Source organism: Eptatretus burgeri, chromosome 3, assembly GCF_056783735.1.
Source record: "Eptatretus burgeri isolate ZD-2024b chromosome 3, Ebu_testis_v1, whole genome shotgun sequence".
Classification (NCBI taxonomy): domain Eukaryota; kingdom Metazoa; phylum Chordata; class Myxini; order Myxiniformes; family Myxinidae; genus Eptatretus; species Eptatretus burgeri.
Genome location: NC_140963.1, coordinates 123,865,784 through 123,888,053, shown reverse-complemented (window position 1 = coordinate 123,888,053; position 22,270 = coordinate 123,865,784). Strand labels below are relative to the sequence as shown.

The 22,270-nt window shown below is 45.6% G+C and overlaps 1 protein-coding gene across 3 annotated transcripts in view; it reads left to right on the top strand.

Moving 5' to 3' along the window:
• The first annotated feature begins 555 nt into the window (after positions 1-555).
• The window catches only part of SORD (sorbitol dehydrogenase), a 70,178-nt gene continuing 48,463 nt past the window's right edge, over positions 556-22,270 (top strand). The window contains exons 1-4 of one of the 3 annotated variants that reach the window (XM_085875466.1): positions 558-849; positions 1,550-1,583; positions 9,321-9,485; positions 11,708-11,867. In XM_085875466.1, the coding sequence (XP_085731592.1) occupies positions 790-849; positions 1,550-1,583; positions 9,321-9,485; positions 11,708-11,867 (419 nt within the window). In that variant the 5' untranslated portion in view covers positions 558-789. Of the gene's footprint in view, positions 850-1,549; positions 1,584-9,319; positions 9,486-11,707; positions 11,868-22,270 lie in introns of those variants that run through there. The other 2 variants (XM_085875468.1, XM_085875467.1) reach the window with 2 other exon arrangements.

The window sequence follows — 22,270 nt, the reverse complement described above, 5'->3', positions numbered from 1 at the left end:
GTTGGCTAAAAAAACAAATAAAAACAACAACAACAACTTCCGATATTTCGTCACGTGCCTTGATTAAGCCAATAGCGAAACGCGTCGTAATGTATTTACCATATATTGTGTATTTACGAAATAAATACTATATTTACGAAATTACAATATGATAAATGGAATAATCTTTAAATAGTAACGTGAACTTTTCGAAACTTTAAAGCAAATGTCCGAATATATTTAAAAGTTCATGATAGACGCTCTCAAAAGGCACCGTCAATGTGAGGATGCGTACATGTGCTCAGTATTGAAGGAGATCCGGATCTTGTATATACAAGAACCGAGTCCTCGAGATTAAGGTTTTGTCTTAACAACAACAACAACAACAACAACAACAAGAAGAAGAAGAAGAAGAACAACAACAACAACAACAACGCTGAGCTCTCTATGAGCTGCTAAAAAACATATCCCCTTTTTCATTTTATGCAAGTGTGTATGTATGAGTCTTGTATGGCGTTGTGTCGTTTTTTGGTTTGACAGTTTAATTCGTAGTATGACGGCCATGATGGTATAGTGCACGGCAGTGTCCTCGCGCTTTGTTTAAAATCGCCCTGTTTGCCGCTGGTTGTGTATCATGTCATGCTTGAATATTCTGCACTCTGTATAAGAATCCGTTACGTTAAAGGAAGGAGGACGGATGAGCTTGTCGCGTTGTAACCATGAGTTCGTGCACGTGGCGTTTTCGAGCCTCGCGGCTCTGACGTCGCCAATAAACAAGAAGAAGAAGAAGAAGAAGAGATTGTCGCGGATATGGCTGCCGCGGAGGATAACTTATCCCTCGTCGTCCACGGAGCTGGGGTTATCCGACTTGTAAGTGTTGGCTTGCAACGTTAAGCCTGTGCTGATGACGCAAGGTTCCACATTTTCACGGTTTTTAAAGTAATTGACGTGTAAATGTTTGATCGTTTCCCTGTGACGTGGAAACCAGCTGACACATTGAAGAGGGGCGTGGTCGCTTTGCTTCTCTTTGGCCCCGCCCCGCCCTTTTATGGCCACGCCCATTGTTTGACTCCGCCCATTGACACCGCCCATTTTTTGACACCGCCCATTTTTTGACACCGCCCATTGTTTGACTCCGCCCATTGTTTGACTCCGCCCATTGTTTGACTCCGCCCATTGTTTGACTCCGCCCATTGTTTGACTCCGCCCATTTTTTGACTCCACCCATTTTTTGACTCCGCCCATTGTTTGACTCCGCCCATTGTTTGACTCCGCCCATTTTTTGCCTCCGCCCATTTTTTGACTCCGCCCATTGTTTGACTCCGCCCATTGTTTGACTCCGCCCATTGACTCCGACCATTTTTTGACTCCGCCCATTGGTTGACTCCGCCCTCTGTCAAACACCATTCTAAGAGAAGTCATTTGGATGATCACAGCCGTTCCATATCCACACCCAAGCGAATTCAACAATGTTCTGTCCATATGAAGTGTTGTAAGAACGGTCGAATACAATATAATAAATAAATAATATCATGCTCATTGTTTAATTGTTTTTTGTTTTGTTTTGAAGGAGAATCGAAGCGTCCCAGAACCAGGGAGGAATGGTGAATGTCGCACCACGATGCATTTGCTGCATACTGACGGATTGAATGAAGTGTGATTTTTTTTTTTCATTGTAAATGCAATGGATCGAAGTTGTCATTGATGATTACAGTGTGATATCGATCAAAGCTGTTGTCAATAATATGATGGGATTGTTATGGATGTGACTCGTGTTGTGACAGCCGCACCGGACATGAGGGTCGTCTGAAAGGTGATGCACCATCTGTTTATTTGGTGTACGTTGGAGAGGGGTGCGGGTGACAGATGGTTTAGTTACATTCGACATACATTGAAATTGGAGGAGGGGGTTGAGGGGTTGGGGAGGGGGGGGTAGGTCAAAGTTTCTGCCAATTTTGGGTATATAATATATTTATGGTCCTTCATGAAGAGTAGGCGAGCCATCACCGGCACCGTGGCCAAATTCCAAATTCCTGCCCTCACTTCTGCTGGAAGGCAAAGGCAAACCACCCAGTACAAAGCTTGCCAATAAACTGATTCAGCAACACCCACGCTTTGTAACACATGGGATGTACTGTATATTGATGGTCCCGAAAGATACATTTTCCTTCCCCTTCATCTGCAGGAGCTTACAATGAACCCTGTACAGTGGTGTGTGGCTTGGTCATGTCAAACGTCCAAAGACTTCGAGTTATTCAAAATTCATTTGATTTGATGCGGCATGAACTAGGGGGTTTGTCATTGCCTTCCCAGCATTGTCTGTCCATGCTCTATCCTCTTAAATGCTGAGCATCAAGCAAGGAAGCAGCACGTACCGTGTTAAAAAAATATTTGGTGTGACTCAACCGGTCTCAACCGGTCTCAACCGGTAGGTACGGTCTCAACAAGAGAAATGTGGAAGGGCAAATGGTGGTAGAGTTTGCAAAAAGAATGGAAATGGCAGTGGTAAATACGTATTTCAAGAAGAAGGAGGAACACAGGGTGACATACAAGAGTGGAGGAAAGTGCACACAGGTGGATTACATCTTAAGCAGGAGATGCAACCTGAAAGAGATTAGTGACTGTAAGGTGGTGGCAGGGGAGAGTGTAGCTCGACAGCATCGATTGGTGGTCTGTAGGATGACTTTAGAGGTGAGGTTGAGGAAGAGAGTGAGGGCTGAACCAAGGACCAGATGGTGGAAGCTGAAGGAGGAAGACTGTTGCGTGAAATTTAGGGAGGTGAGACAGGCGCTGGATGGTGGTAAAGATGGGTGGGATGATTGGGCAACGACAGCAGAAGTTGTGAGGGAGATAGCTAGGAAGGTACTTGGTGTGACATCTGGACAGAGAAAGGAAGATAAGGAGACTTGGTGGTGGAATGAGGAAGTACAAGAAAGTATAAGGAAGAAGGGGTTGGCGAAAAAGAAGTGGGATAGTCAGAGAGATGAAGAAAGTAGGCAGGAGTACAAGGAGTGGCGGCGAAAGGCAAAAAGAGAGGTGGCAACGGCCAAGGAAAAGGCATATGACGAGCTGTATGAGAAGTTGGATACAAAAGAAGGAGAAAAGGATTTATACCGATTGGCAAGACAGAGGGACCGAGCTGGGAAGGATGTGCTGCAGGTTAGGGTGATAAAGGACGCAAATGGGAATGTGCTGACGAGCGAGGAGAGTGTGTTGAGAAGGTGGATGGAGTACTTTGAGGAGCTGATGAATGAAGAAAATGAGAGAGAGAAGGTTGGAAGAGGTGGAGATGGTGAATCTGGAAGTGGGGTGGATCAGTAAGGATGAAGTGAGGACTGCTATGAAGAAGATGAAAAGTGGAAAGGCGGTTGGCCCAGATGGTATACCAGTGGAGGCATGGAAGTGCTTCGGAGAGATGGCAGTGGGGTTGTTAACCAGATTGTTTAATAAAGTCTTGGAAAGTGAGAGGATGCCGGAGGAGTGGAGATTAAGTGTACTGGTTCCGATTTTCAAGAATAAGGGTGATGTGCAGAGCTGTGGAAATTACAGAGGGATAAAGTTGTTAAGCCACACCATGAAGTTGTGGGAAAGAGTAGTGGAAGCTCGGTTGAGAGGAGAGGTGACGATCTGTGAGCAGCAATATGGGTTTATGCCAGGAAAGAGCACCACTGATGCGATGTTTGCTTTGAGAATGTTGATGGAGAAGTATAGGGAAGGCCAGAAGGAGTTGCATTGTGTGTTTGTGGATTTAGAGAAAGCTTATGATAGGGTGCCTAGAGAGGAGTTGTGGTATTGTATGAGGAAGTCAGGAGTGGTGGAGAAGTATGTGAGGATCGTGCAGGATATGTATGAGGACAGTGTGACAGCGGTGAGGTGTGCGGTAGGAATGACGGACCGGTTTGAGGTTAAAGTGGGATTGCACCAAGGATCGACTCTGAGCCCTTTCCTGTTTGCGATGGTGATGGACAGGTTGACGGACGAGATCAGACTGGAGTCTCCTTGGACTATGATGTTCGCGGATGACATCATGATCTGTAGGGAGAGTCAGGAGCAGGCTGAGGCGAGCCTCGAGAGGTGGAGGTACGCACTGGAGAGAAGATGAATTATAGTCAGTCGGAGTAAGACGGAGTGCATGTGCGTAAATGAGAGGGAGGGTGGTGGTATGGTGCGGTCACACCTTGACGTTTTAGCCAACGTATGATGATTTTTGAATTTTTTTTCTAAAACGCTGGCACACGTTGAATACGTTATGGGTAAGCTTTTTGATAACATTGAGAGCACGCTGAAAAACACTGCCATACGTCGTTGTACGTTGGCTTTAAACGTTGTACTTTTTGGTTGTCCTCAAATTTTTTCATGCTTGAAATTTCACGACGTATGCCGGCGTATGACTCATACGTTCCGCTACGCTGGCCACAAGTTGTATGCACGGTCTGCGATCATTGACAGACGTCAACACATGCTACTTGTAAGTTAATCATAAGTTGAGACACGCCGAGGTAATGTTTAGCGTACCCGAAACTTATTTCTAACCTATGATTAACGTGTTGTTGGCACGTTACGCGATCGTTGCCACACATCGACAGACGTTACTTTTAAGTTACTCATAGGCTGAAAGACGTCGGTATAATGGATCGTCCTTGCGTCAGCGTCCACGGCCATGGCCAGGATACTTATTTGCAGCATTCTTCAAACTTTTCTTCGGCATGACGAGGATGTTCACACTTCGATGTCGAGCTTGGCTATGATTCCAATTGTCCATCGGCAGCGTCTATTTAAAATAGTCGAGTTTGAGCGTTTTAACACGTTCAGAAGAAACGCTTCAAATTTCAAAACCTCAGCGTCAAAAAACAAAGGCGAGTGACAGCAATTTAAATCGTTCATTGTAAACAATGAAAATAGTTGAGTGGTACCGTTTACAAGTCGTTGAGTGTAAAAAAAAATCCAATTGTTGAGCGCAAGCGTCTACTTTCAATAGTGGAGATGCAGCCATTTAAATCGTTGAGTGGCAGCCTATGAACCTACCCACGGACGCAAGGAGGATCCATCATAACCCACACCCTCCCCCTCACACTCACCTACTACTGCCAACATGAACAAACTACTACTAATACTAATACTAATACTGATACTGATCCTGTTACTGCTGACGTGGACATCGACTCAAAAAGGACTCGAAAACACTGTTGGGTTCCCCTTTTATGAGCAGCATTTTTATATACCAATTCCCAAAACCGCTGGGAACACGTCTTTATATGGCAGTTGTAAGCTAGAAACACGTTCATTTATTTTTTTTGTCGACCGGAAGACGTCATTGGAATACGTCTACATACGTCGATGTGTGTTGGGACTACGTAAAGAATTGGTTCAAAGCACGTCAAACATAAGTTAGAAATAAGTTTCGCGTAAAAAAGACATTACCGCGACGTGTTTCGACTTATGAGTAGCTTATAAGTAGCCTTTGTGGACGTGTGTAAGCGTCCACATAGCGTGTGTACAACTTATCCCCATCGCATGCGGAACGTGTGTCATACGCCGAGTACGTTGTAAAATTTTGAACATGTTTAAAATTTCTTGACGTACTCTACTTACTACGACATATGATAGCGTATTTAGCGTTCTACTCACGTATACCAAACTTACTCATACCGTATTTGACGTGCCCCAACGTTTTAGACACATTTTTCTTAGGTCGGCATACGCTGGCAAGATCGCCAAGGTGTGACCGCGATGTTGTCACTTCCATTTCTACGGCAGTTATGATTCGAATCGTTGTGCGTCAGCCTTTTAATAGGCTACGTCACGACATCGTCGGCGATGCGTACAACGCGCTATGCCGAAGTTAGACTATCGTTGGGTATCGGTTGTGTGGGCCAACAACAGGTTCAGCATTCGTTGGTATAAGTTATCTATAACACAACGAAACGTTCTGTGTCCGTTACTAATATGTTGTGCATACGACCAACTCGTTATGAATACGTCCGAATCTTAAAAAAAAAAAACATCAAAAGTTCAACGTCAGCCAGCGTTTTACATACATTTTAATACGTTGCCATCGCTGGCTAAAACGTCAAGGTGTGACCGGGCCTTATGGTGCGGTTGCAAGGAGTTGAGGTGGGGAAGGTCGATGGGTTTAAATACTTGGGATCAACTGTCCAAAGTAACGGAGAGTGTGGGAGAGAAGTGAAAAAGAGAGTGCAAGCTGGATGGAGTGGGTGGAGAAGAGTTGCAGGAGTGATTTGTGACAGAAGGGTAGCTGCAAGAGTGAAGGGGAAAGTATATAAGACGGTAGTGAGACCAGCTATGTTGTATGGTTTGAGGCGGTGGCACTAACAAAAAGACAGGAAGCGGAGCTGGAGGTGGCAGAGTTAAAGATGCTGCGATTCTCGTTGGGAGTGACGAGGATGGACAGGATAAGGAATGAGTATATTAGAGGGACAGCGCAGGTAGGACGGTTTGGAGACAAAGTGAGAAAGGTGAGATTGAGATGGTTTGGACATGTGCACAGGAGGGAAGTGGATTATATCGGGAGAAGGATGTTGAAGATGGAACCGCCAGGCAGGAGGAGAAGAGGAAGGCCAAAGAAGAGGTTCATGGATACGGTGAGGGCGGACATGCGGGTGGTTGGAGTGTCAATGGAAGATGTGGAGGATAGAGCGAAATGGAGACGGTTGATCCGCTGTGGCGACCCCTAACGGGAGCGAGCCGAAAGAAGAAGACGAAGAACCAGGGTTTGAACCACCGACCTCCTAACCTCAGAACAGACACTCAAACCATTACAGCAGCCGATCTGATGCACTGTCGATACAGAAACATCATAACAAACAAAATGGCACTTCCTTTAATACTTTATAACAATATTATGTTTCCCCTTTGTAGCTCAGCAGGCACACTCTGAGATAGCAAGCGGTGTAACCCGATGTCCAGCAATATCTAAGGAGACAAAACCACTTGTGACTCACATTTTCGGGGCAGGAATTTGTAATTTGGCAAAAGTGCTGACCTTAACTCTCCTGCATGTCGTCAAAAGGTGTTGTGTGATCTACACACATCCATGAACTAATCCTATGTCACCCTGCTAACATCAACCCGAGGGGCGACACTTTGTGATGCAATGCCCTGCCTGCAAAGCACCAATCGGACAGTTCATAGTCTGGTCGGTAATTGAACCACGATTCGACAGTTCAAGGGTAAGTGCAGTCAGTGCCTCTTCACTATGCTGTGGGATTTGTTTAAAAATAAATAAATAAAATTAAAGGATTGCTCAATATTTCCTTACTTTTACTTGAAACCAATCAAAATCAATGTTACACTGGCAGCTCATCAACCTACCTATCGATCTTCTATATACGAGTGCGTGCCCGTACGTGCAAATAAAAAAAAAGAAGAAGAAGAATTGTGATGTCATAGCAACGTGGCCTGTCATTGGTTTGGTAAATAAATGGCAATAAATTGGGAACCACTTGTCCGATTAATATCAAACGCTGAAAAGGAACATCCTCGGGTCCCCAGCAATATTCCTGGCAACTTTCAATTAGATCGGACCAGCGGTTGTCGAGAAACAGCGGTCGCAGACACACACACACAGACAGACAGACACAGAGATTGCTGGAATTATAGATAGATACGAATGCAATTTGCCAGATTGTGTCTGATCAGGGTAAACCTCGTAACCACAGCACGTACAGTGCTGAATGATGGCTCATTTAAGAGCTTTTGGGCCCAGACAATGCATGCGGAAGTTTACAAATATCGTTATTCATGCAATTTTTAGTTGCATCCATTTTTGTTGCGTACGTGGTGTATATGCTCAGAATCGTTGGTTTGCACACTTGCCGGAAGTGAAAAAAAGGATACAAGCACAATTTTTTCCGTCAATTCCGTCCAACAAATGGTTCCCTTTCCATTGATTCATTTCACCGAGAAACTTTAGCAGTCTGAATATTTAGTGACGATTATGCTGAAAAAGGACATTCATGGCAAACTCCATCCATATTCCACATCCATCCATCCATTGGGACCATACTCTGTGCAGAGCGTTGGTGCTACCGAAGCAGTCTCCTTTGCTATTGGGCACAATCCTGGATGGGTCGCCACTCCGACACAGGATACCAGCAAGCAGGCACTCATTTTGCCGACCTGGGAAGGACGACAGGCAGTCAACCCCATCTGGTATTAATTCAACAGCTGAGCGGGATTTGAACTCAGGACCCTCAGACCTCAAGCCCTATACCCGAACGATAAAGCCAACACCAGGCATTCCACACTCCATTGGGAACAAATTCCCTTATAAACGGAACCTGGGACTCCGTACGTATGGTTCCACTATCTTTTCACGCACGTGTGAAAATGAACACTCTGACAATGCCTCGTCGATAAAGCTCAATGGACCATGGAGCAAAGTGCTGATGAGAAATCATCGGCAGTGCGTGTTGTGTAGCATTGCAGCAGCGAAGTTCCTGAAAACGAGGCATGTGGGATGAGTGGCTCATCTTGATGAAAAGAAAAGTGTAGTACATGGATGTTTGTGTGAACCCCCTCCCCCTCTGCCCCCCCCAACACACCTTCTTGCACTGGTTCCTGGATGTGGTTAAGTGGACCCGGCTCTCAGATGAACTTTCCCGAAATAAAATAATTTATTTGATTCGATATATTATTATTATTATTATTATTATTATTATTATTATTATTATTATTATTATTTCCGATTTCATTTCCCAATTACTCTTTACGAGACTCTTATCACAAGTACTCAAAGGTGGAAAAGATGCTTTTTGAAGAACGAGAATTACTCGTTTCCTCCACCACCGAAGGTGAAGGAGGTTATGTTTTCACCCCTTTCTGTCTTGTTTCTCCATCTGTTTGTGTACAGGATATCTCAAAAAGTTGCGGACGGATCTGGACGAAATTTTGTGGACATGTTCAGTGTGTGACGAGGACGAAGTGATTCGATTTCGGTGAAGATCCGGATACGGATCTGGATAGGAGAATTATTTAATTTTCAAATTGATTCTTCACAATTGAGAGATCGGGCCAAAAACGATATAGTACTGTGTAGCATGATATTTTAAAAATGTGTTGGGCCCGATATGTTCTCGTGGTTCAGGCAATACGTGGTGGAGGTATGCACTCTACCGAGTGCCCTTCTAGTTGTAGTTGCACTTGCAGGTATTATCGAATGTTAAATTGAAAAAAAGTACCTCTCCGCATTGACTCTCAATTATAGAAGATTGTTCGGAAAACTTTGACATTTGCAGGTTGTTTAAGTCTTGACATAATTAGAAGACCCAATTGGAGTATTAGCTCCGTGCTGATGTACCTCTTCTTTCCGTTCCCTGCAGAAGTCCTCATCAAGATGCATTCAGTAGGAATCTGTGGCTCAGATGTACATTTCTGGCAACACGGGAGAATTGGGGATTTTGTGTTGCGGAAACCGATGGTGTCGGGCCACGAGGCTTCGGGAGCTGTGATCAAGGTTGGCTCTGATGTGACCCATCTTCGAACAGGTCTGTTGTGTGCTGGTGCACTTGTAAACGTGGGGCACTTGTACGCTCCCATAAAATGTTCAGTGTGTTAATTTTCCCGGTTTACTCCATCCTCTCCTTTCATCGGATTATACCCATGTGGATTCTAGAGCCCCCCCCCGCCCCAGACTCTATCGCAGCTTCGGTTCTGGAATCTGCTACAGGGAAGTTCATGCACCCCTCCCCCCCACCCCCAGTACCTACCCATTCCTCCCACGATCGATCCCATCTTGATAAGCTGGTTAAGCAATCTGAATTGAAAGTTTCTAAAATCATCGACTTTCGCAACTCTTCTGTGCTGACCCGAACCAAACATATCTACATCATCAAATGGACTGGAAACTGCTAATTACCTTTGCCAACGAAGGTGGAAGGTTATTTTTTTCACCTCTGTCTGTCTCTTTGTTTGTTTGTTTTGTGTGTAGGATATCTCCAAAAAGTTGTGGATGGATTTGGATGAAATTTTGTGGGCAGGTTGGTGTGTGACAAGGACGAACTGATTAGATTTTGGTGAAGATCCAGATCCGGATCCGACTACAATAATTTTTTAAGTGATTCTTCACCATTGAGAGATGGAGCTTAAAAAATTTTATGCAATATATATATATAATATGTTGTTACGGATTTCAGAATCCGATCCGACGAATGCAAACACACATCCAGGTCCTCAGACAGTTATTTCCCGAAATGCATGTCCAGGATAGACCCATCCCCATGTCTGGTGGGATTCTAACTTTGATGCGTTGAGAAGGGTAAAGAATAGATTCCCTCTCTGATGGGAAGCTCCCTTTTCTCTTTACGACAGAAAGATTCATGCACGTGAGATAGCCATTAGCCCAACGGAGGCTCGACACCCACCTTTTTCCATCAACATTTGACACCCCGTTCAGCAGCTCTATGGACGCGAACGCGAACTGGCTCTTTTTCATATCGGGCTGAACATTGAGGTGATAATTGTGGTTGACGTTTTATGAGCGCTTCACGTTTTCACTCGGTAATTCTGAGAGATGGCTGCTTTTTGCCGTTCTTTCAGCACCACAAACATGGCATCGTAAGCCAGGAATAATCGCGGGACGTGCGGGTTGTCATCGCAATGATTCGCAAATGGGGAGGGATGGATTTGGCTGGAGTCTGCGCCCACCCAGATGGGCCGCCTATAAAAAGAGGACGAGAGGTCCGTTCGCGGGGCGAGTCAGTCGACACCGAGTCAGTTTGTGAGTCAGTTGGCGTCAGTGAGTTGGTATCAGTCAGACGGTTTTACAAGTCAATCAGACGGCTTTTCTCGTCAGTCGACACCAGTGTGTTGGTGATAGCCACAGCGCCTCACAGCACCTCACAGCTCCTCACAGCGCCTCAGCACTTCATAGTGCCTAACAGCTTGCTGTCGGTTGTGGCTCCTGGTGTGGCGGTGGGTAATGCTTGGGCCATTGATTTATGAACCCTCAAAAGATTTATGAACTTTTATGTCATAAATCCATAGATGTATGATCCATAGATTTATGGATCAAGATTTATGAACCCTCAAAAGAAAACAACATTGGTCTTCAGAATGGAGATGGTTCCATTTTATAAATTTGAAAGAGGAGCATCAACACCTCATAGACACCTGAGAAAAAGTAGAATTGTGGAAATAACACTTCGGGTGAGAAAACGTGTGGCAGGAGAGATAGATGAGGATGATGAGAGCTGAGGGCTTGCTAGGGGGATTGAGAGAGAGATGGTGGGGACTTGGCCATGATGGCATGGGGAGGGGCTTTGATGTGAAGCTGGAGCTTGGAAGTGACACAACATCTGGAGCCCAGTGGCAGAGACGAAGTGTGACGAGGGACGAAGTGTGACGAGGGAGGGATCCGTACGTACACACCCAGGTTAGGGGTGGGGGAAGCCGACGCGGCCCACCGACATGGACTGAGTGAAAACTACAAGGACGAGAATGAAAGTAGGAACAACGGATGATGATGAGCAAGAAGATAATGGGGGAATGGCAGAATGGAGGAGAGGATGAAGACGAGGATGATCTCGAGCAGCAAAGATTGGAAGAAGAGCTGGCCAACACCCAACTTCTGGAAGTTACTTTTCCCAAGATCAACGGCTCTGTTTGTCTGAAGTCAACTCCTGCGTTGTCTCTGCTGCGTGTGATGTGAAAGTGACAGGTTTTCCATGAGTCTTCAGAAAATGCTGATGAAAAAGTCGTGTTTTTGCAGGTGACCGCGTTGCAATCGAGCCGGGAGTACCACGGGAAAATGACAACTTTTGCAAAACCGGTCGCTACAATCTCTCTCCGACCATATTCTTCTGCTCCGCGCCTCCTGACGATGGATGCCTTTGCCGTTACTACGTTCACAAAGCGAATTTCTGCCACAAGTGAGTGAAACTGACCATTTGTTGAATTGCGGAAATGATTCACACTCAACATGATGTGAGCCAGTTACAGTATTGGTGGGTGAAAACTACCGTGAAGAAATAATGATGTGGTTCACTTTTGGCATCACTCTCCATCGAGTTTCTCAAAAACATTCGGGACGATAAGCCGTGGCAGCAAATAACGGAGGCAGAAAAGAAAGCCAGCAACGAATTGGATAAATAAATCGGGCATAAGTGGAGTGACCTCGTCAATTGTTTTGGGGGTAATGAGGTGAATGTGGTCGAGACGGTAGATGTTGGTGAAGGATCAGTGTTCCGACAGGTGCAAAGCAACATGCTTTGGAAAACAGCATTTGTGTGGCAAGCTGCAACGGACAAACAAGTACCGCCACAATTAATCAGAAATGTAATAGATGGATAGCTCTGCCCTCCTGCATGAGTCTTGGGCACTGCAGTACATCTTGTGCTTAAAACTTCAATTGCTCGCAATTCCAATGGTTGATTAATAAAATGCTAACTCGTAGAAATATTTTGTACACAATATTGTGCACAATGTTATTATGAAACCAGGAAAAAGATACCTGGAAAGGGAGATACGAGCGAGGCGGGGAGTCCTCTGCGGGCAGTGATATCCGTCCATCACAAATACTAATATGGTCGAATTCTCGACCTCCTCAACCTTTCACCCCCTCCCGCTCCCCCCCAATCTCCACCACATTGTCTCAAATAAACTAAACTTCTCTCAAACTTCTCCTCCATTACTTTCCACCAACAACCCCCTTCTGGTGAAACTACTGAAATCCTGAATCGCTGTTCACCTCCACTCATTCGTTCCTCTTTTTTTTTTTTCCCACCTGCGGAACCAACTTTCACATTTTCTTCAATCTCATTCTTCCTTCCAGGTCTTCAAGACAGCTGTTCACCACCATCTCACATCGTCTCCTGCCCCCAAGGCCTCGTCCTTCCAAATATCCTATTTTTTTTCCTATTTGAGAGTTTGCTTCAAAATCCCTCTTGTTACATCCTCCCTCCCCCCTCATTCTTCCCCACATCCCTTATTTCTCAAAGTCTCCCTCTATTTTGTCCCTCAAACCTGTTGTTGTGTGTCCCCCCCTCTCTTCCTGCTGTTTGTTTTGTTCTGTTACATCCTGATTCATTCCATGTTTGAGGTCTTTAATGAGCCTCGACTTTGTATTTAATTTTTAAAAACTCCTTTCCATTTTATTCCTCCTCCCCCACTCTCCTCATACATTCCCTTATTCCCTCGTACCTCTCCTTTTCAGAACCGGTGTTTCTATAAACCTGTTTCAAACCAAGTCACCATTGAACACTGCCCATTTAAGCTTGGTGTTGGCTTAATGGTTCGGGTTGCTGGCTTAAGATCTTTGGGTCTTGAGGTCAAGCACCTGTAAACACGTTGAATTAACACCAGGTAGGTTGACTCAACCTTCCATCCTTCCGAGGTCGGCAAAATGAGTCCCAGCATGCTGGTGATGGGGGGGGGGGGGGAAATGCATCAGCAGCACAGCTGTGCCCCCAGAAAATAATGCAACCAAGCAGCCTCAGGCTGCATAGGATTTGGGCATGGCACGCCAGTTGCGAAATCCATAAAACAAATTTCACCTCAAAAGTAATTAGTGGTTGAATGCAATGACCAAATATGCAAATCCTCTTCAAATTTCCTGACAATTGGATGGAAATTGACGATTTTAGAAATCTGGCCGATGTTGACCTTTTGACCTCAAATACAAGAGGTTTCTTCTGATGAAGTCCACCATGTGGTGAAGTTTTGTGAAGATTGGTTTAAAATTGTGACCTGTAGACATCGACTCCTGTAGAGAAGGACTGGAACCTCACATGCTCGGGGTTTGTAACTTGAGTCTGAAGGATTAACTTGAGTCCGGGGCAAAAATGACTTCTAGACGGGCTGGAGACACGATCTCGGGATCCATATAGGGGTTTTTGAGGACGGCGAGTTCAACAGTGTCATTTTTCAACACCACCTGAGGTCATCTTCAAGGTCAAAACGTCATATTTCAAGGTCATATTACTGAATTTTGGTATTTTTAGCCCGTTTTTGTGTCTAACTCATAAACGGTGAGAGATGGCTGATTGTAATAAGATGCAAGTGTGTAGAGCTGTCAAACTTTGATATTTATTGTCATATATCGTATTACATAAACATTATATGCACGTCACAACACTATGCCTATTACAACAATGTCTATGTCTATCACTAGTTGGAGAGCTTTTCTTGCCTCTTGAGGCATCCCAAAGCTTTTTCTTTGTCACTTTCATTGAGGACATGAGCTTTCAATAGAATGTTCGCTAAAGTAGTACATGCAGCATCACTACTAGCTAAAGGTGTATCTACAGAGGATAACAGCTCAGCAAAATGAAATCGGCAACGCATTTTAGTCTTGTCATACAAATTATAGGTATTATGTACAAAATAGACGGTTAACATAGTCGGCACACTCAATCCACTTCTATTTAAATTATCTAGAAACTCAGATGACACCTCGTTAACATCTTCATCATCAATGATCTCCTCCATACTAGTGCTATCGCCATATTTATGAACAAGGTGTCCGGCCAAATAAACTACTTTATGCTTAAGGGCATCGTCAGACCCCAAGAGATCCTGAGTGTCTTGAGGAGTAATCTCGTCAATGAGTTCACTTCGCTCATCTGGATTATGGAAGTTGTACAGTTCTTGTCGCAATCAATCACACAAGAACTAGATTAGGGCATAATGTCATGCTTAATGAGTGTTTGCAAACTTTCACTTTCAACTGCAGCCATAATGTCAACTACGTCAATGTAGAAGTTTCCACCGCTTCTTTGCCTGGCTTGGCCGAAAAACTTTTCTAAGGCTTCATCTGCAAATATAGCAGGAAGAACGTAGTCAAAGTCTTTCTCTGCCAGAAGCAATTTGGCAGCATCCACATTATAACGTGTGGACATAGTGAAGGCTTCAGCAGCTTGCTGAGTTAGCTTCAGCTTATGACAACCACCTCCTTGCCATGCGCAGGTAGATATAATTTGGCAGGCCTGCTCCAGCCTAGTGAAACTTGTAGTCTGCTGTCCAAGGCTGTCTGAATTCGTCACGCAGATGGATAGCTGAGAAATGGTCTTTCACTTTCATCATCTTGAACGACTCACTCATTATCTGGGTGAGGATGATTGTGCCTTCGCTGATTCCCAGTGAATCCTTGAAGGTCTTTAAAGCAGCGACAGTCTTGTCATTGAACACTTGGCATACCAATGGTACCCTCTGGCGTTTAAGGGGCTTGGGGAAAACAGCGGTGTGCGTCAGCTTGGTTCAGCGAATCGGAGTAGCCCGGTCGATCTCATAAACCTTCTGAATATCACTCCAGCAAGCTTTGTACTCATTACCATCTACGACAAATGAGAGTGTCTTGCCATCAACAGTAATCCAGTTGTTGCGAACATTTTTGAAGATGTGCACGTAGTCGTACACTAAGAACATAGATTGCTCTTGAATTGACAGCACTTGGCAACTTCTTGGTCCTCCAACTTTTGAATAAACACTGCGGTTGGTATTGCAATTGTCACATATCAAAGAAATGACAGTACCGCCAGCACCTACTACAGCTGATGCAGCTTCGATAAGGAGTTCCTTCAGTTGATCGGCAGTTAGTTTTTTGCAGGGCAAAATGCGTAGAATATAGCGTGGACCACCCAAATGGCAGGCAACTTCAACAACCATAGCATGTGAAGCAAGCATTTCGTGTTCACCACCCGCTGCTGCATTTTGAGCATATCCTACAACACGCCCTCCAGAAAATCGCAATGTCTCGACCAGCTTTACCTCGTCAAACATTAAATTGACCAAACGCTGCTGTGGTTTAAGCTGGTCGAACAAGGTTTTGAGGTTGGAGTCCTGCTGACTACGAGCAAGCATCTGTTTTACCTTTTTTGTTGATGGTAGAATGATTAAGCCGGATCGACGAATCATTTTGTATTTACTGGGTGATATGTTGTGAAGCTGCATTGCGAAAATCATAGTATCAGTATCAAATCGGCGACGATCAAGAGGTTTGAACATAAGATGCAGCTGCGACAGAAAGAAGGTGAAATGAGGAAGCTCGTGTGCCTCAGTCATCCAACAGAGCTGGCTCATTACAAGCTGAAGAATTTCCTTGCTTGTGCATTCATAGATGTTTACCTGGTCAGTTATGGATCTAATCTGGGACCATTTTGAGAGCAGGCTGTTCTTCTGCAAAGGAAAAAGTCGTTTGGGCACCTCAATGCCATCTTTCTCAACTCTATTCAAGAATAGAAATCCAAAAGGTGAGTGAACTTGTTGGAAATGAAAGAACTGCCTGACAGTTTGTCCAGTCGCATCAGTTCTTGGTCGGTAAAGGTTTTCCTGGTCTTTTATGACGTTAAAGCCAGGAAAATAGGAGCTGATTTTAGCACAGAAGTGGTCTAAATCGTGGATGTTGTCTGCAGCCTGATCAGCTGCCTGCATCTTCTTCGCTCTTGATTCTGACGTACAAGATGATGTTGGACGTGGGGCTGAGGTCACCTGCTTCAAAGCTGATTTCGTTACTCCAGGAAATATTGATGGGGGTTCTTTGGGTCGTTTGCCACCCCTAACTGACACCCAATCACAATTGAAATGTGTCTCGCAAATATATATATATATATATATATATATATATATATATATATATATATATATATATATATATATATATATATATATATATATATCCTTTAAGCACCTCAAGCTTTCTTTCTCATTTGGCATAGCCAATATCCATCTCTCCCTCTCCTCAGGATCTTTTGGGAAGGATAAGACCTTTACATGAGGCATTCCATCATAGTTTCCTTGACGACCAAAGCAGCTGCAATGACGTGGCGTATTATCACCAAAGCAGGAAACAACACAGATCCTGTGAGATCACCAGCTGGACAGTTTCAGAAAGAGAAACAAACAAAACATACATTAGTTAACGATGATAGAAATCAGCAAGTTGGTGCACAATGTCATGTTTTGTCAGAGACTTTACAAAAGTTTTCCTCTATGAGTTCGACACAAAAACAGCCAAAAAAATACCAAAATTCAGTAATTTGACCTTGAAATATGACCTTATAACTTTGAAGATGACCTCAGGTGGTGTTGAAAATGACACTGTTGAACTCGCTGTCCTCAAAAACCCCTATGTGGATCCCGAGATCGTGTCTCTGGCCCTTCTAGAAGTCATTTTAGCCCCGGGCTCCAGTTAATACCTCAGACTCAAGTTACAAACCCTGAGATTGTGAGGTTCCAGTCCTTCTCTTTCGGAGTCTATGATATATATATATATATATATATATATATATATATATATATATATATATATATATATATATATATATATATATATATATATATATATATATATATATATATTGTTACGAATTTGCGCCCAGCGGCGTGCGATCAACCGCGTTTTTCTAATAGCAGCCGCGTCGCCCACCGGATGGACAATTCAGTCGTGACCTTCCGGAACACTGTCTCGGGTGGGTTCTTAATCCCACCACGGCCTTGCCAATTTTCTACCCGCACAAAATCGGGTCAATTGCCGAATATTGATATACCTAAGTACTCGCGAGGGTTGCCTACCGGGAGACCTACCTCGACGCAGGTCGGCTTGGACACGAACCGCTCAAGCGGTCCGTTCCGTTCTTCAGTGATAACCGAGCGGGTATTATCGCCCGACCTCGCCGGATCCGATTCTATTTACCGGGCGTTTAAAACCCAACTACTATTCCGCAGTGCAAGATGGTATTCCAACAAGGGAAAGAGGACACGACGAACGGGGTACATTTTACCAAGCACATTTATTCACTAAACACGTATACAGGCAAAGCAATGAAAGCATGTATGCAGGAAAACAATCATGCACGGGACGGGGACAAAGACATGAGCAAGGTGAAAGCACTACGACCGTCTCTCAGCAATTATCATTTACAAGCACTTACACAGTTCTACTTGTAGACGGCGCCACAACATGCATTCAAAAGAAAAGAAGAGACTACCCTCAGACAGGCCCGTAGACCTTTCTGCCGTGGAGCCGTGTAGACCGCAGAGGCTCCGCGAGACCTTTGCAGGTTTCCTGCACCCTCGTGGTGCCTTGATGGGTGGGTCGTGACGTCTGTTCCCCACGGCGGCTTGGATAGTCGTGGCTGACTCGGGCCTTCCACGGGGCCGGCGAGTTCTCTCCGGCGCTCTACAGTCGGACGCGCAGGTTTGCGCCACAGAGCTGGCAGAGCAGCTCCTCCAGTCCGCATCCCTGGTGCCACGCCCAGACTCCCCACCGATTGCGAGCTCCGACGAACGGGTCGTTCCACGGACTGCTTCTCCACAGGCAGGCCACCACGAGCCGAAGATCCCAACCAAGAAGCCTACCAGAAGAAACCACCAACACCCACACACGACTGACCGACTGCTTGGCGCTCTGCATGCCCTTTTATTCCTCCTCGCTTCTTGCTCCGCCCTCCTTCGAGCTCCTCCGGGAAGCTTCGAGAAAGGAGGCGTTCCTCAGTTCCAATTCCTCGCTCCTCCTGTTTATCGCTCTGCCCCCCTTCCAGCTCCTGCGGGAAGCTTCCAGAAAGGAGGCATTACCCATTTCCAGCGCCTCACTCCGATGAACCAACCAATGATGAACAATCTCCCCCATTTGCGGTGCATGGGAAAGACAGGCGGGAAAATCCATGCGCCACTGATATACCTTGTTCTTTTTCCTTGGCGTTCTCGGAATTCCTTGTTCCTTTCGCTTTGTAGAGACTGTTTTTATGAGCGGAGAGGGTTGCCGCGGGGTGTGAGGAGAAGGGGGATCGCCAGTTGGTGTAGTGGGGAAGGTGGTTAGGTGTGGTTGAGGCGATCGTGGTTGTGGTGGTTGAAACGTTGTAGGTCCAAAATAACGATAGGAAAGAATAACGGCGATCTCAAAGCATCACAGCCGTGACACGAATAATACCATTAAACAGCGGTGGGGAAATCTAACTGAACATGGACTTGTCGATCTAACTGAACGAAGGACCTTTATGGTGTTTTGCGAATTTCCACAGCCGTAACAATATATATATATATATATATGTATATATAAAATCAGGATATCTCAAAAAGTTGTGGATTAATTCGGGCGAAATGTGGTGGACACGGGTGTGTGACAAGGAAAAATTGATTCGATTTTGGTGAAGATCCGAAACCAGATCCGGATCTGATAATTTTTTTTAGTGATTCTTCACCGTTGAGAGGTAGGGTTGAACCAATATCTAGCACGATATCTCAAAAAGTTGGGGATGGATTCGGACGAAACTTGGTGGACAGGTTGGATGTGTGACAAGGACCAATTGTTTCGATTTTGGTGAAGATCTGAATCTGGATCGGGATCCGGGATTTATTTAATTTTTAAAGTGATTCTTCAGCATTGAGAGACGGGGCCAAAACCGATATATTTATTGGGCCTGAAATGTTCTCTTGGTTCAGGCATTGTGCAGCGGAGGTTTGCGCTCTACCGACTGCCCTTCTCATATTTCAGAAGTATTTCCAACATATTGTTGTGGTTGACGAAATTCACAAACCACCATTCAGGTCCCTTAGGTGAGATATCTCTGTAAGTATATGTGTAGTTAGGCCCAAACCCGTTGTCTAGAGGGAATAAATGTCATTCACTCGGGCTGCGACTCTTCAGGATAGCCGTTTTTCTTTTACTATCTTTATTTTGGACCAGCCGCCATTATTACCACCACCAACCACGTCTCAACAGCCATCACACAACAACCACCAACCACAACGCCGCTTCACAACAACAACCACCAACCACAACGCCGCTTCACAACAACGACCACCAACCACAACGCCGCTTCAGAACAACCACCAACCACAACGCCGCTTCACCACAACCGCCACGACCTTTACCGTCACAACTCGCCACCATCGCATCCACACCATCTCGCGCCACTCGTGGGCACCGATACTGGACTCGTGCAGGGCGCGCACCGAGCAGCGTATTCAAAAACATCACAGACTTTCCGCAGAAAAACGGATCAAAAACGACTCACGCCCACTTCTGTTCCGTCCTATCGGTGAGCGAGGGGCGATTTGGCCCCGCCTCCAGGGCGTTGGAGTGAGGACGCTATATGCAAATTCATGGATCAAAAAGCATTCACGCCCACTTTTCCTCGGTCCAATGGGGAGCCAGTTAGAGAGGTGAAGGGTCGGAGGCAAAGGGTCAAGGGTGAAAGAGCGAAGCCACGGGGCTTATATAAACGGCTGCGTTCGTCAGTAAAAGTTGTTGTGCGGAGTTCAAGAGAGTCGTCGGTGGAGCTGGAAAGAAGTGGGAGAAGTCAAGAGTGAAGAGTTGGGACGAGCCAAGAGAGGAGACTGAGAGGGCGAGTAGACGGAGCTGTGGAGAGGTTACGGCGGCGAAGGCGGACGAGGGGGTGCTCGCGTCGGTGCCGGGAGCTGCAGAGGGAGAGGCCAGCAACGCGACAGAGGTCGAGGAGGAGACGCTCGCCGCGGGACCCGAGACAGGGTGATATCCTCCTTCCCCGGAGCATCAGCAACCCCCTCCTGTTTCCCCCCGCGCTGAGATAGTGCGACAAAGGGGGCCCCTTTCCCACCCCCTACCAGACACTGTCCGCGAGGCCCGCGGAGTTGAGGCGCCGCCGCCGCTCTGCGTCACATCATCAGACGGGTAGGCCCGACACGGTCTCGGCCCCAGGCCCGTCTACCCCCCTCATCCTGGAGGGTGGTTCTCTTTTCTTTTGCTTTGGGAATATGTGTTGTCGGCGCCGTCTGTGAAGTAAAATTGTATAAGTGTTGCCGTGTGCTCGGTAGTCGGATAGATCTGCATTGTTGCATTTGCTTTTTGTGTAATATTGCATTGTCTTCTTCTTTTACATGTGCTTTTGGTGGAATTGTATATGTGTGCTTTCCGTTCATCGCGAAATAAATGTGCTTCATGTTGAACTGTTTTCCCGCTTCGCTTCGTCTTTTCTTTCATTGAATCTCCATCTTGCTTCACGTAAAGGGTTGGTCGTGGGCTAAAACGCCCGATAATTAATCGAACCGTCGAGGCCGACGAATAACACCGCTCGGTTATCCCGATAGTACGGAACGGGTCGCTTAAAGTGGCCCGTGTCCGAAGTCGACCTGCGGCGAGGTGCGATCGCCCGGTCTACCCTCCGTGTGGGTACTTAGGTAGGTCGAATTTGGCGAGCAACCCTATCCCACGCGGGGGCCGATTGGCACGATCGTGGTGAGACCGAAAGGTCCACCCGTGACTGGTTCCCGGCGTTAGTCCGAGAGGGTCATGACTGGATTGTCCGTCCGGTGGGCGACGTGCCGCGATTCGAGTTACGTGGCCGTCAGCACGCCGGTGGGCGCGAATCCGCAACAATATTAACTGTCTGTGACGTCACACCCTTCAAATGCGAGATTTGGTTGTGAACCACAGAAATCAGAATTGTCACCAAAATTGAATATCAGCAAGTGCTGGTGCGGCATGTGGCTGCCGAACAGTTAAAAGAGATAACCTTTGGATAAAATGGATGCAATCTCTCATGGGATGGCTTTTGCCTGATCAACTGTTTTTTTGGTGGAATCTACTCTTTGCTGATGATGTCCGTTGGTCCCAAACGTTAATGATACATGGCCATGCATGTTTATCCTGTGTGCGAGGATGTATGTGTTTGCCCATACCATGTGTTATACAGTGGCCAACGTGCATGTTTGTTAGTTTGACAAGCTTTGTTTTACTGTGTGGTTTGGTCTTGGGGTCAAAGTGCAACCTCTGCTTCACGTTGTGATGCTTGATTTTTCTACCTTGTATATATATGACAAAGTCATCTCTCAACAGACGTGATGACCAGTGGTCTCCAAAAAGAAAACCTTCATGGTATGACAATGCACTCTCTACCTTCTGTGGGTTGGGATGTATGTGTTTGTTTGACCATGTTCTTTGGTCTTTGAGCTGACTTTCATGCCTCATCTTGGTTTCACAAGCTTTGTAGGATCGTGTATTTGGCCTTTGGGTTTAGGGCCAAGGTAAAAGTCCGTAGGTTTGATGTAATGTTTGATGGTTTACCTCGTTAATTTGTTTTTTTAAAGGTTGTGTCATAATGCCAGTGAACCAGAAATGCATCCATGAATTGATTACCTTCCCATTGGGTGGGTGGCATTGCCAGGAAATGGTTTCTGAAGCCCATGTCGGCTGACTAATAAATACCATGGGTAACTGATTGTAGCAGCTGATATTGCTTCAACAATCATCATTTTTGTGTCTTTCATGTGGACTGCAACGAAAGCTGGAAGTTCCATTTTCAGACACACAGACACACAGACACACAGACACACAGACACACAGACACACAGACACACA